Source organism: Garra rufa, chromosome 4 (genome assembly GCF_049309525.1).
Source record: "Garra rufa chromosome 4, GarRuf1.0, whole genome shotgun sequence".
Lineage (NCBI taxonomy): Eukaryota > Metazoa > Chordata > Actinopteri > Cypriniformes > Cyprinidae > Garra > Garra rufa.
The window spans coordinates 30,263,563-30,278,763 of record NC_133364.1 but is presented as its reverse complement, the minus strand read 5'-3'; the positions used below and the strand labels follow the sequence as shown (position 1 = coordinate 30,278,763).

Here is a 15,201-nt window from a genome sequence, read left to right as displayed (position 1 = left end):
TAGTGGTTGTTTTCTAAAAAAAAAAAAATGGTGGTTGTTGCTGGTTGCTGTATGATGACTGAAATCGCGAAATGGCCTTAAACCATTAGTAAATAAACTACAGAAGGTTGTCTAATACACGCACAAATTGTATTTATTCTGACAGCGCTGCATGTGCTTGTTAGCCAGGGTTTAATGTCCAAAGTCCAAGGAAAATCTGCGTGAGAATTATTCACAAATCTGCTGCTGTCAGCAAAAAGTAGTACTGAGGTCCTCTTGCGGCTTGCGGCCAAAATAAAGGTCAACATTTATAAATGTTAGTATTGTAATTTTACTGTTGTTCTGTAAAATAAAATAAAAAGTAACACAAAAATAATGATAACCGTCATTACAACAGCTTTGTTAATACATTTATTATAACATTTTCCTTTGCTCAGCAAGGCTGCATTTCTTTGTACATTAAAAACACATGCCTGATTCAAGAAGGGGGTCTTTAAAATGGCCAAGGAATATTATTTTACTAACTTAATTTTAAGTTAAATTGTGCTTTGTTGGTAGGCTATAATGTCTACTACAGTGCCTTGCAAAAGTATTCATACCCCTTCATTTTTTTCACGTTTTGTTTTGTTGCAGCATTATGTTAAACTGCTTTAAATTAGTTTTTCCCCACATCAATTTACACCATAATTATGACAAAGCAAAAACCAGATTTGCAAATTTTACACATTTATTAAAAATAAAACACTGAAATAAGTTAATTGCATAAGTATTCATACCCTTAACTCAGTACATAGTTGAAGCACCTTTACAGCCTCAAGTCTTTTTGGGTATGATGTGACAAGCTTTGCACATCTGCATTTGGCAATTATCTGCCATTCTTTGCCTCACCTTTTCACCTCTCAAGCTCTGTCAGCTTGGATGGGGGCTGGCAGACATTTTCTAGAGTCCTAGTTGTTCCAATCGTCTTCCATTATGGAGAATGAGGGGTACATGCTTCTGTGAACCTTCAGTGCAGCAGATTTTTTTCTGAACTCTTCCCTAGATCATTGCCTTAACGCAAGTCTGTCACTGAGCTCTACAGGCAGTGATCTTGACCTCAGGACTTGGCTTTTGCTCTGATATGACCTTTTCGGGGAGGTGTGTGCATTTCTAAATCAGACTCATTCAAATGAATTTGCCACAGTTTAACTTCACTCGAAGTGTAGTAACATCTAGAAGCAATATGAATGCTCCTGAGCTAAATTTCGAGTGTCCCAGAAAAGGGTATGAATACTTACGCAACGGGATCTTTTCAGTTTTTTATTTGTAATAAATTTTGCAAAGTTGTTACAAACCTGTTTTGTGCTTTGTCATTATGGTGTATGAGATGTAGATTGATGTGGGAAAAAAAGTAATTTAAAGTAGTTTAACATAATGCTGCAACAAAACAAAATGTGAAAAAAAAATTAAGGGGTATGAATAAGTTTGCAAAGCACTGTAGAATGTAAAAAATGTTTTGTGTTAAATAAATATTTTTAAAATTGTTTTGTAATTGATTTTAAAAAAAAAACTGTAAAAAACAAATATTGCCCATTTAATTTATGCAATGATGAAAAACCATTGCATACATGAGGAAAAACAAGAAAAACCATCTTCGGTAATCACGATCTTCGGCCCAGTGTGTAATTTTGTTCAGCTTTGTCTTCGGCAAAGAATTTTCATTTCGGTTCACCCCTGCTGTCAAAATTAAAACTGTTTGCGCTACAAAAAATTGTGTCCATAACAAAGATAATACACTAAAAAATATGGTAAGACACACTGGTTTGCAATGCCAAGCAGCAAAATGAGCCGTTTTCTAAAGTTAAATGTAGCTGGATGCAGGTAAGACTGGAAGCCAGACACATTAAATTTACAAATGGCCATGCCCGCTCCAATAGGAAAAATAAGGTTCATAGTACTCCAAATGTTTTTCCCGGTTCGATCAATTTTAAGCCCAAAACATGATAATAATTGAACCGAATTGAACCAAAGTTTTGTTGCATTGCTTAGGTTCAGTGCTGCCAATATGGCCGATTGATGACGCTTTGTGAAAACACTCCATATACTATATTATGTAATATTATATAATATAATGTGAAGGTGCAATAGTATAAGCATTAGTTACTCAGTCCTAGTAAAAATGCCTTGCTTGCCTCTGTCCAAATGAAACCTAAACAAACGGTTTTAGATAAACACTGGGTGTTCATTTAAACCGGATTCTCAAATCTGTCAGATGACTCACTAGAGTGTTTTGTGCAACCTGTTAAAATGGGAAATGTATTTCACTCTCATAAATGTCTCACAATATCTTTTACGGTATGTATAATTACGCACGCAGAGGCGTAGTATGGTCTCACATTGACATCATTTGTGGTTAAGGGGTTCTTGAAGTGCATGTGAGTTTACAAGACCAATTTATATACACTCAAGACTTTAAAGATTTCTAGTGGTCAGAGGTCGTCATTGTAATATGGCTTATTTTTGAGTTATGTGTTCATGTATCCCCTCTAAGCTGCATAGAATGCGTTGGCACATGTGAGTAGCTCTGAAACCGAGGAACAAAGTTAACCCTTGAGTGCCTGTATTCGGTATTTAAGAGGGTTTGGAGACACTGGAGATGTCACTGGAAAAGACTAGACACACACAAGAGTGTCTGAGTAGCATTTCTGTTTTAAAAAGTGACCTCACAACTGCGAGAGAAAAGAAGCTTGCAGCTGGAAAATCATGTTACAAACAGACACTGATTTAGTAACAGTATGTACTGCATACAGATGTATAAACAATACTAGAAACGAATAACAAAATTAATATAATCAAAATATTCTTGCTTTCATATTCAAGTCCACTTATGTTAGTGTTTCTTGCACCAAAAATGATGTAATTTAGCTTTATCTTCTTTTTGCCCATTTGCGTAGATTTATGTAGCACATTCTGACACATTCTGAGTTCTGACGCATAACTGTAATCATTTACTTTCACATGTTTGGGAATGTTAATGTGTTGGAGGGCAAAGAATTAAACTGGCAACAGTTTTTGCTACCACTTTTAGACTTCCATATGTAAATGACCTCTGTTACAGTTGTTTTCCATGATACTTTCCCCTCCAAAAATCATGGGAAGTAATGTCTAAAAAGTAAAAGGCAGAGCAGCAGGTTGTGTTGAAGGAAAGGTTTAAATAATGAAAACAGAAAACGTGAGTAAATGAATCCCAGGGTGTGACTGTTTACCTATCGTGTTGCCAGAACTTCCTCTCTTGCTCTCCTCTAACAGAGAGCGCCTGTGCTCATGAACGGACTCGGGAATGGAGTGTTTTTGGAGTGTTTTTTCCACGAATTCAGTATCCTTGAAGACCTTTTTTCTAAACCGTTAGAGGCACAAACCCTAGATTTTTTATCAATTGTGTAACATAACCTACACTGTAAAAAGTTTTCACCAGTTTCAACTTAAAAACGTAAGTTTAGCAGCTACCTTAAGATTTTAAGTTGAATCAACTTAAGTCATTTAAACTCACAAGTTATATCGACTCATTTTTATTGTAATAAGTTAAGATGACTTGTAGTTTTAAGCTGATTTAACTTAAAAACTGAAGGCAGCTGCTGAACTTAAAAACCTAAGTTGAATCTGGTGAAAACTTTTTACAGTGTAGCATGAATAGCTTATAAACATCAAATTTGTATCAACTGTTAAAGTTTTAAAAATTTTGGCCGGTCCCATCTCAAAGATCTTGACTTTCTTGACTGTATCCATGAAATTAAAACATATCAAATCAATCAATTCTTCTTCCTCTTTAACTTAAAAACTCTCTATTTTTCTAGGGTTCGTCCACAGTTGGCGAAGGAAAAGATAGAGGGATGTCACATCTGCACGTTCGTGACCCCTGGGGAGCCCATGGTTGTTCTGGGAAAGGACAAGGCCTTCACATTTGACTATGTTTTTGACATGGACTCACAGCAGGACAGTATCTACAGCAACTGCACTGAGAAACTCATCGAAGGCTGTTTTGAAGGATATAATGCCACAATCTTCGCATATGGACAGGTAACTTTAAAATTACATAAAACCCAGTGATGACGTGAATTAATTCAGTTCGCACTAAAAATGTTTAGGTTTTCAGTGGTTGTCAATTTCAGCCAAGGATTTATCGGTAATATTATTTAATTAAACGTAGGACTGTCAGTCAATTAAAATGTTTAATCTAATTAATTACATGGTGCTTTGATTTATCTAATTAGTCGCAAAATAAAAAGATTATTTGAAGCTATTTTTGTGTTAAATGAGAAAGTATCAAGTAGATATTACAAATTGTAGCTTTAGATTTTTTTTTTTTTTTTTTTTTGATTCAACATAAAATGTATTACACACAAACATTTAGGCTGCAACTGCCTAACGTAAACTATGGAACATAAAATACGATAATTAAAAAATATATATCTTAGTATTTTCTGATTTATTCAGGAATGAAGTAAACGGCTTACTTTATGAATGAGTTTTTGAATCAACGGTTCACACGATTCGTCCAAAACACAGATTTATTCATAAATATATGTTCTCTGCAAAATCACATAATATTGTGTTTAAAATATAACACAATGTCAACTTTTTATTTGCTGAGCTGTTGTATAAAATCACATTTAAGCTCATGATAGATCAGGAAAAAAATCAGCACTCTTGCTGCCCTTGTGATAAATATGAGACAAAACAACATACAGGGACATTTTTTTGCACCACTATCTTGATTTTTAGGGCATAACTGAGTTGTTGTCCTGCATCATATTTGTCAAAAGTCAACTATATGAAACATTAAATGATGTACAGGTCTGAGGTCTGGGCCAGTGCGTTTACTCCATTTTTAATATTTTAATCGCATTATTTTTTCATAACTAATTAATTAAGACGTTAAACTGACAGCCCTTATTAAATGTTACAAACATAGCTTTCAGCACACTCTCATGGCAAACTATATATTTTGTTTGGGCTAATTAGTTTGAATTTGTACAATCCCATTTCATAAGTTTTCATACTGTCTGCTTATGCCACGCTGATGGATTAGGGGTGCTTTTTTTTTCTAAAAATCATACTTTTTAATATAAATCCCCGTTTCAATTCTAATGAAATCATTACCTCATAAAATAGTTACATTTTAGTGACTTGTCTTATTTGAACTGTTTAATAGAGCCAGTTCAAAAACCAAGTCACGGCTTCTTCCATGTTCTCGATTTATAGGAATTATTAACAGCAACCCGTCTTTCGACAAAAACCCAATAGGATTTTTTTTCATTGGCTTTAGACTTACTGGAGAAAATAATGTCTGTGACCAACAAAGGTTTATAAGTCTTTTTATCGTTTGTAAATCGCCAAAAGTAAAAAGCTATAGATAGCCCTGCTGAACCCCCCCCCCCCCCCCCCACGCTAAAACCAGCTGGAAGTATCTGGATTTAGCTGCATTTCCCAGCTTTCCCCAGTTTCAACTTAACAACTTAAGTTTAGCAGCTGCCTTAAAATTTTAAGTTAAATCAACTTAAAACTACAAGTCATTTCAACTCACGACAATAAAATGAGTTACAATGACTTGTACTTTGAAGTTAATTTAACCTAACATTTTAAGGCAGCTAATGAACTTAAGTTTTTAAGTTAAAACTGGTGAAAACTTTTTACAGTGCAGCTACTTCCAGCTTAAACCAGCTAAGACCAGCCAACCAGCCTAAGCTGGTTTTAGCTGTTTTTTTTTTTTCCAGCAATGAGGCTTTAAAAAAACTTTACCACGGTTGCCAAACTTAAATGTCACCACCATTCACCTGCTTTCAACAAGCATTTCAATCTCTATTTAACAAACATCTTCTTTTGCAAAATGCGTTTCAACAACTTTTTCAGTCTTTATTTAACAAACATGTATTTAACAAACATCTTCTTTTGCAAAAGTTTGCAAAATGCGTTTATAACACAAGGCTGTGAAAGTCAACTAGTAAGTAGATCAGTTGACATTTAATGTCAACAACTACCTTTGTAGTCCTATTTAGATACTTTTTATTTAGACCTTTTTTTTCCCAAGTAAAAGCTTTAAAAAAAACACAGGTAGGTACAGTATTGATGTGATGTGACTGATTTGTTTTATATAACAAAACAAAACATGAAAATATCTTGATCTTGCATTTTATAAATAACACATTCAAAAATCAATTGACCTCAGAACTTGTTTTTGGGGTTTTGGCCTACAAAATGATGACATCCCTGTTTTTTTTTTTATATATATATTTTTAATTTTTGTAAACTTTTTTTTTTTTATGAAGGCAAAGCAGTTATCAGCAAATGTGCATCAAGCTTCTGAAACTTCTGTCAGAACGTGAACATGTTGTGACATGAATGCTGTTTTTTTCCCCACTTAGTTATCTAACGCTAATAGATTACTAAAAAGCTCTAATCTTTTCAGTCCAAATATGTAGTTTTTTCCTCAATAGAGTTAGTGTATTACGTCTCAAGTTCTTTCTTTGAATAATGATTGAAAAAAACTCTCCCTCATGAGAGTCCCGACTCTTCGTCAGCCTTTTCTGGCTTTGTTAATTCTCCCCCTGTTGTTCGGGGGTCTTGTCTTCCTGTCAGCGTCTCTTTCAGCGGGTGATGTGCGCACAGGCCCTGTGTGTCATTCTTCTGTGTGTCTATGGCGACAGAGACCCCAAACTTCTTTTGTCTGGCCTGTCACCCCCCTCTCTGTTGCCTCGGCTAAAAGAAAATGTCTCTGCTTCACATTTACCACACATATCAACAGCACATCCAGGTTTTGCACAAGATTTCGGAATCTAGTGTTGTCCATACCTAAATGTTTTGACACATTCTGTGGTAAAGTTGAGAGATACAGTATAATTTTAGAAAAATTCATTGATATATTTTATGTAAATTCTTTAAAAAAACGATTTACATTTTTGCACATAACTCTTGCCCCATTTATTTCCATTGTATTTGTTTTACTAATTTCATGTAAATTGTGTGTTAAAAATGTTAATAAATGCAAGTAAAAAATAAAATAAAAGTACAAGTGTCGCCCCATTCACTTACATTGTAACTGCAATTTGTTTTTGGTGGTATATACTGTATATTTGATGTCAAAAGTTTACATACAGCTTTGCAGAATCTGCAAAATGTTTATTATTTTAGCAAAATAAGAGGGATCATACAAAATGCATGTTATTTAGTACTGACCTGAATAAGATATTTCACATAAAAGAAATTTAAAGAGAAAATAATAGCTGAATTTATAAAAACAACCCTGTTCAAAAGTTTTCATACACTTGATTCTTAATACTGCGTTGTTACCTGAATGATCCACAGCAAGTGTTTGTTGTTCATGGATTTCTTGTTTGTCCTAACCAGTTAAACTGCCTGCTGTTCTTCAGAAAAATCCTTCAGGTCCCACAAATTCTTTGGTTTGACAGCATTTTTGTGTATTTGAACCCTTTCCAATTCCAACAACCGAGGACAACTGAGGGACTCATATGCAACTATTACAGAAGGTCCAAACAATCACTGATGCTCCAGAAAGAAAAACGATACATTAAGCCTTTGATGCCTTTGAATTTAAGGATCAGGGTAAATTGAACCTATTTTGTCTTCTGGAGAACATGTAAGTATCTTCTTAAGGGCAGTACTAATTGAAAAAAATATAATATTTAGGCAAAATAAGAACAATGTACACATCCTCATTCCGTTCAAAAGTTTACACCTCCAGCTCTTTCTTTTTGAAGCATCAGTGAGCATTTGAACCTTCTGTAATAGTTGCATGAGTCCCTCAGTTGTCCTCAGTGTGAAAAGATGGATCTCAAAATCATACAGTCATTATTGGAAAGGGTTCAAATACCCAAAAATGCTGAAAAACCAAAGAATCTGTAACCTTCTGAAGGATTTTTGTTTGAAACTTCTAGATGTTTTTTTTCCATTGACTTTCAAGAGTGTTATACAGCATATAACAACATGTTTTTCTTGTTTGTTTGTGTAAACTGAGGGACAAATTGAATTTATTTTTGTAGTAATTACCAGCGTGTTGGAAGTTGGAAATTGTGAAATATTCCTTTAATGTACAATGAGAAACTTTGTTTGAGTGGTCTTGTTTATCTCACATCCTCCTGTATCTTTCCAGACTGGTTCGGGAAAGACCTACACCATGGGCACGGGCTTTGATGTGAACATCAGTGATGAAGAGCTGGGAATTATTCCACGAGCAGTCAGCCACCTCTACAGGGGCATCGAGGAGCGGCAACAGGCCGCCACAGAACAAGGGCGACCCGTACCTGAGTTTAAGATCAACGCCCAGTTCCTAGAGGTAAATAACAACCTTAACCGTTAGTCTGAATTGTAATCTGGTTTCATCTGAGCTCAAGTAACCACCCTTTAGTGATCCTTCAACTAACAGAGGTGTTATTTCCGTTCTTAATGGAAGTGAAGATGTTGAGTTATCTCTTCATATCAGCACTGAGGTTTAAATATATCCTGTGATAAGTGTAGCAGAGCTGCCGCCATGCTGGGATGCAAAGGGTGGTGTTGACAGCGTTCCACAAATATAAGACGCCTGTCGTAACTTTGGCAGAGATTGGAAGACGTTGGGGATGTTAACATACATGTCTGAGCTTGGCTAATTAATTACTTAACCACTCCTGCATATTTTCAGCTGTCTAAGGTGCGGTGTTTTGTTTCATAGTTGTACAATGAGGAGGTGCTGGACCTGTTTGATTCTACTCGAGATGTGGAAGCCCGCAAGCACAAATCCAACATTAAGATTCATGAAGATGCCAATGGAGGGATTTACACAGTGGGAGTCACAACACGAACTGTTAGCTCAGAAGCAGAGGTTGGTTTATACTAGGGTTTGAGGACATATCTTAAACATATCTTTAGGATTTTTCCCCTTTGAAAAATACTACTACTAATAATAATTGTTATTATTTTTATGTAGAAAAAATGCAGTGACAGTAATTATAATTATTTTTGTTATTATATTTATCTATAAAAGTAAATAATTTGTTCTTGTTATTTTATGAACAAAATGTTTATTTTTTTTATTTTTTTTATTTAATTTTAGGATTTTTGTCTGTTTTTTTTATACAAGCCAATTATCATTCCATTTTATGTAATGAAAATATAGAATAAAATAAATGGATAATAAAAAATAAATAGTCAGTTGTATTAAGTTTTCCGGAATTCTTTATTAAATAAATGATCTGTTGTTTATTTTTCACTTTTTTATTAAAAATATATTTTATTTACATTACCAGTCAAAAGTATTTGCACAGTAAGATTTTTAATGTTTTTTTTTTAACTGTAAGATTTTTAAAGCCTGCATTTATTTGATTTAAAGCAGTAATATTGTGAAATATTTTTGCTATTTAAAATAACTGCTTTCTATTTAAATATATTTTAAAATGTAATTTATTCCTGTGCTCAAAGCTAAATTTTCAGCATCATTACTCCAGTCTTCAGTGTCACATTATCCTTCAAACATCATTCTAATTATATTATTAATTTATTATTATCAATATTTAAAACACTTGAAAAGATTAGAAAAATTACATTTTTATTTGTATATTTTTTGGGGAAAGATTCAACATAATAATAATAATAATAAATGTTTTTGAGCGGCAAATCAGAATATTAGAATCAAATAGAAGTAGAAAACAGTTATTTTAAAGTTTTAAAAACATTACTGTTCAAAAACTTTTGACTGGTAGTGTAGACATGTATCTATAAGTGGGTTATTAAAATAAAGGAAGCTTTTTTGTCCTTTTTTTGTTATAAAAGCTATTTTAATAATATAAAAGCATTATGATTTATATAGTATTTTGAATGTATAATAAAATAAAAATCAAATAAAAGTTAATCAGTTATTTTAAAGTTTAAAGTATCTGAATTATCTAATTTGCCGAGAGCTGAATTATTTCAGTGCCGATTACCCAGAATTCTCTTCTCTGTTTCTTTCAGATGATGCAGTGTCTTAGATTGGGCGCTCTGTCCCGCACCACAGCAAGCACTCAGATGAATGTCCAAAGCTCACGCTCCCATGCCATCTTCACCATCCACCTGTGCCAAGTTCGCGTCTGTGCCTCAGACAATGTAGGTGGCGCCGCCTGGCTATCAAATCACAGCTGGAAAACATTCCCTCAGATCACACTGTCACACAGCTGTGAAAGAGTGTTTGTTATGCTGTATGGCCACCAAACCAGAACGAATAAGTCATCTTGAAAGAATATTAGACACATGTTGAATTCTGTTTTGGAATAGATATTTTCATAAATGTGACTCTGGACTCTTTTTGAAACAGATATTTATACATCTGAATAAATAAGCTTTCCTTTGATGTACATATAGTTTGTTCAGATAGGACAATATTTGGCCGAGTTACAACTATTTGAAAATCTAGAATCTGAGGGTGCAAAAAAATCTAAATATTGAGAAGATCGCCTTTAAAGTTGTCCAAATAAAGTTCTCAGCAATGCATATTACTAATCAAAAATTACGTTTACGGTAGTAAATTTACAAAATATCTTCATGGAACATGATCTTTACATTTTAACCCATACAATGTATTTTTTGGCTATTGCTACAAATATACCCATGCTGCTTAAACTGGTTTTGTGGTCCAGTACATATATTGTTCTCATCAATCCGGACAACTTTCTAATTTACACTCATTAGCTACGACCAACAGGAAGCTGGCTATTTTGATTTGAATGTGGATTTTTGGAAAAATACAGCTGTGAATAAATTCATACTAGTCCCAGAAAAATTATAGCATTCACACCAAACTTTGTCAATATGATGTCAAGATACTGAAGATGCTAAATTGCAAACAGAGTTGTATTATCTCAAACTGTGTTGATGTGGTAATTTATTAAATCAGAGTCAAAAATTTGACCTTAATTTTATTATATCTTTAAAGTGCAGCATCTTAAGTCTTTAAAATAATTTCCACACAGAGAACTAGTCATTCTGAGCAAACACAGTTAATTTCAGAAGTATACAAAGCTCTATGAATTAAAGAAAATTAAAATCTATCAGACAGCTGTTCTCAATCTGCCTGTATCTGTTTGTGTTGAGTGTTAGAGTGAGTGTAGGGGGGAGGGAGGGGGGAGAGAGGGGGAGGGAGGGTGAGAGAGAGAAAGAGAGGAGATAAGAGAGGTTTATTGTTCATGTTAACTAATATAGTTAATGTTAACAAATTAAACTGCATGGTAAAGTGTTGCAGAAGTTTTATATATTGTTTTCTGTGTTTGTGTGTGTGTGTGTTGATCTTATAGTGTAACCCTTTCACCGCTGTAACCCTTAAATCCAGACTGCCAGAGGGTTACTGTAAATGCATGTGCCCACTGGGCACTGTTTTACTGATGCTACTGGGATGGCGATTGCGCTGATGGCGAGGGCCCGTCAACACTGCTTGCAGCTTTAATTAAAATTAGAGTTTAAACTAAGTGTGTTAGCTTTGTTTCATTGGGCATTTAAGTAGATTGAACTACAATATACTTTTTAATTTTACAATGTCTTCCAGGACACAGAGACTGATAACAAACTGGTGAATGGCTCCTCGGAAGTGAACGAGTTTGAGACGCTAACAGCTAAGTTTCACTTTGTGGATTTAGCTGGCTCTGAGCGACTCAAGAGAACAGGGGCCACAGGAGACCGAGCCAAAGAGGGCATCTCTATTAACTGTGGACTGGTAAGAAAAGAAGTGGAAGTGGAAAATGGACAATTCATAAACACTAAAATACTCACAGTTTAAGTGTAGCTAAAAGGCTTAAAGGGATAGTTCACCCAAAAATGAAAATGTGATGTTTATCTGCTTACCCCCAAGACATCCAAGATGTAGGTGACTTTGTGTCTTCAGTTGAACTCAAACAAAGATTTTTAACTCAAACCGTTGCTGTCTGTCAGTCATATAATGGCAGTCAATGGTTACCAAATTTTTAAGAGTGAAAAAAAAACATACACAGACAAAGCCAAATTAAACCTTATTGTAAAGTAATACCTGATCTTTACAGGAATAAACAAGGCCATGACATCTATTTTTGAGTGAACAATTCTTGAGACATTTACTGTATATTAGGTCTGCATTATCTTTGATAACTAATAATTTGTCTTTGTTTTGTGGTGGTAAAGTTAGCTCTTGGCAATGTGATCAGCGCTCTGGGAGACAGGAGCAAACGCTCCACACATGTGCCTTACCGTGACTCCAAACTCACTCGCCTGCTTCAAGATTCTTTAGGAGGAAACAGGTGAGCAGTACATTATTTCCATTTTAGACATCTTACCTTAGATATTTTAGTATTTGTGCAGTTTTTTTTTACACATTGCCTCTCTTGTGACTTACAGTCAGACAGTGATGATTGCCTGCATCAGCCCATCAGATAGAGACTTCATGGAGACCCTTAACACGCTAAAATATGCAAACCGTGCTCGTAACATCAAGAACAAAGTGATGGTGAACCAGGATCGGGCCAGCCAGCAGATCAGTGCTCTGAGAACAGAGATCGCCCGGCTGCAGATGGAGCTTATGGAGTACAAGACGGTTTGTGCTTGCCCATATTTATTTTAAGTATGTGTCAGAATTACATTTTCACCATAATGGCTGTAATATGTTTGTGAACATGATTTGTTTATATAATATAGTAACTTTCTTTTTTTTTTTTACATAATTTTAATTTTAGTTAAATGACTTGTAACATACAATATAATGTTCAATTTTTATGGATTAATTTTTGAAACAGGGCAAGCGTATGGTTGGTGAGGACGGTCTGGAAAGCATCAATGACATGGTGCATGAGAATTCCATGTTGCAGACAGAAAACAATAATTTGCGTATACGAGTGAAGGCAATGCAGGAAACCATTGACGCCCAGAGAGCCAGACTCACCCAGCTGCTCAGCGACCAGGCCTATCAGACTCTCGCCGGAGCAGGTACAAACAATGACATACAAAAGAAATATAAAATATTTTAGATATTAAGTGATAATAATGGTAATACATAGCAAGAGAAGTTAGACTTCATTAAAACAATAATGAATTTAATAATTAATTTAAAAAATAATAATAAAAAAGAAAAGTTATCAAATGTATGTATATTTTTATTTATAGGAAATATAAGTGTATCTATAACTGTAATTCAATAGATAGTCCTGTTGCCCATTCGGTTTTAGATTGTTTGTTTTTATATTCATTTAGTTTTTTTGAAATACATTATTTTAATAATTTGATTTGTTTAAAGTGTAGTGGAAGAAAATATTTAACAGGGCAAAGCAAAGCTACTGCCTGTTATGGTTTTGCTTAGTTTTTGTTTTCCTTTTTGTTTTGCTTTGCTTTGATATAGCTTTGTTTTGCTTTCAGACAAATAATTGCAAGAAGTTTTAGTAACAGGGTTGAATACACCAAATAAAACTCATTAAAGGTTTTGTTTTGCTTTGCTTTGTGTTTTTTTTTTTTTTTTTGCTTTGTTTTTTGCTTTACACATTTAGTAAATAGTTGCAAAGTGTTTAAGTAACTAGGCTAAATACACAGAAAAGAAAATAAATAAATAAATAAAAAGGGTTAGTTTTGCTTTGATTTGTTTTGCATTTGTTTTGTTTTGCTTTGCTTTGCTTTGGGTTTTTTTTTTAGAAAATTTTTTAAAATAACTTAAAGTTTTTGTAACAGGGTTGAATACACAAAATAAAACTCATTAAAGTGTTTGTTTTGTTTTGTTTTGTTTTGCTTTGTTTTCAGAAAATGTTAGAAATAATTGCAAAATATTTTAGTAACAGGGCTGAATACACAGAAAATAAAACTCAAAATGGTTTGTTTTGTTTTGTTTTGCTTTGTTTTTTTGCTTTGCTTTTTGTTCTCGGAGAAATTTAGGAAATAATTGCAAAGTGTTTTAGTAACTAGGTTAAATACACTGACAATAAAACTCATTATAGGGTTAGTTTTGCTTTGCTTTGTTTTTTTTTTTTTTTTTTGCTTAGATTTGTTTTGTTTTTTATTTGATTTGCTTTTTTTTTTGCTTTGCTTTGTTTTTTGACAAATTTTGAAAATAATTGCAAAACATTTTAGTAACTGGGTTGAATGCACAAAATAAAACTCATTAAAGGGTTAGTTTTGATTTGCTTTGTTTGTTTTGCTTTGCTTTGTTTGCTTTGCATTTGTTTAGCTTTTTTTTGTGACAATATGTCACTTTATTATTAACTTTGCTTTGTTTTGCTTTCAGACATATTTTGGAAATATTTGCAAGAAGTTTTAGTAACAGGGTTAAATACACAAAATAAAACTCATTAAAGGTTTTGTTTTGCTTTGCTTTGTTTTTTGCTTTGCTTTGCTTTGCTTTGCTTTGCTTTGTTTTCAGACAAATTTTGGAAATAAGTGCAAAAAGTTTTAGTAACTGGGTTTAGTACATAAAATAAAACTCATTTAAAGGTACCATATTGTCCAAATCGAAATTTCCTGGATTTTTTCATGAAAACTGAGGTCTAGGGGCTATGTAACTACCATATGAGTTTCATAACAGTCAATCCACAGTAAACTGCACACAGCCTGCTTAAAGTAGCTGTTCATTTTCACGAGCCGCTGTGACTTCCGTAACGATGTGACGTCCGATCTACTCAAGTCACCGCCCCGAGCGCCAACCACCGTCCCACCCTCCTTTTGTAAAACCCAGACAACAACGCATCAATTCCATTGTTGAGCAACAACAACACGAAAACAAGTCGAGAAAACCCTGTTCAGTCTATAGATGTCGAAACTACATCATTGCCCAGGCTTCAGAACAACGTGAATATAAGAGACCACTGGCACGTCAACTTCAGCCTCTTTCATACAGCGATTCCGGTGAATACACGGATAATGTGTCCCATGATTTGTTCCGGAATTGTTTAATTTGGTTCATTCACAGTTGTTTTCCGGAAACTGTGCGTGCTTTACACACAACCCATAAAGACACGTGACGTTTGGATGTGAGATGTAATGCGACGCGTACGTTTCACTAAACTGAAACTAACCTGAACAAACTGCTTCAGCGCTGATAGTGAGGAGCTGGCTCTGCCCGATCGCCGCTTCATTCCACTTTGCACGTATTTTTTTGTCGTGAAGAGTCGCAGGGTAACGTGCATCACTACAACACTGCCTTTATGGTTCTGGCTTTTGTTCACACAGCGCTCGTTCCCGTAATTTTCCAGAATCAGCGCGCATTGTGAAAGGGGC

The 15,201-nt window shown here is 34.3% G+C and overlaps 1 protein-coding gene across 3 annotated transcripts in view; it reads left to right on the top strand.

The window, feature by feature from the left end:
- The window catches only part of LOC141333812 (kinesin-like protein KIF21A), a 61,473-nt gene that overhangs the window by 17,858 nt on the left and 28,414 nt on the right, over positions 1 to 15,201 (top strand). For all 3 annotated transcript variants that reach the window (XM_073838955.1, XM_073838954.1, XM_073838953.1), the window contains exons 2-9: positions 3,813 to 4,035; positions 8,126 to 8,308; positions 8,684 to 8,833; positions 9,961 to 10,092; positions 11,525 to 11,692; positions 12,133 to 12,248; positions 12,346 to 12,541; positions 12,741 to 12,930. In XM_073838955.1, the coding sequence (XP_073695056.1) occupies positions 3,813 to 4,035; positions 8,126 to 8,308; positions 8,684 to 8,833; positions 9,961 to 10,092; positions 11,525 to 11,692; positions 12,133 to 12,248; positions 12,346 to 12,541; positions 12,741 to 12,930 (1,358 nt within the window). The remainder of the gene's footprint in view (positions 1 to 3,812; positions 4,036 to 8,125; positions 8,309 to 8,683; positions 8,834 to 9,960; positions 10,093 to 11,524; positions 11,693 to 12,132; positions 12,249 to 12,345; positions 12,542 to 12,740; positions 12,931 to 15,201) is intronic.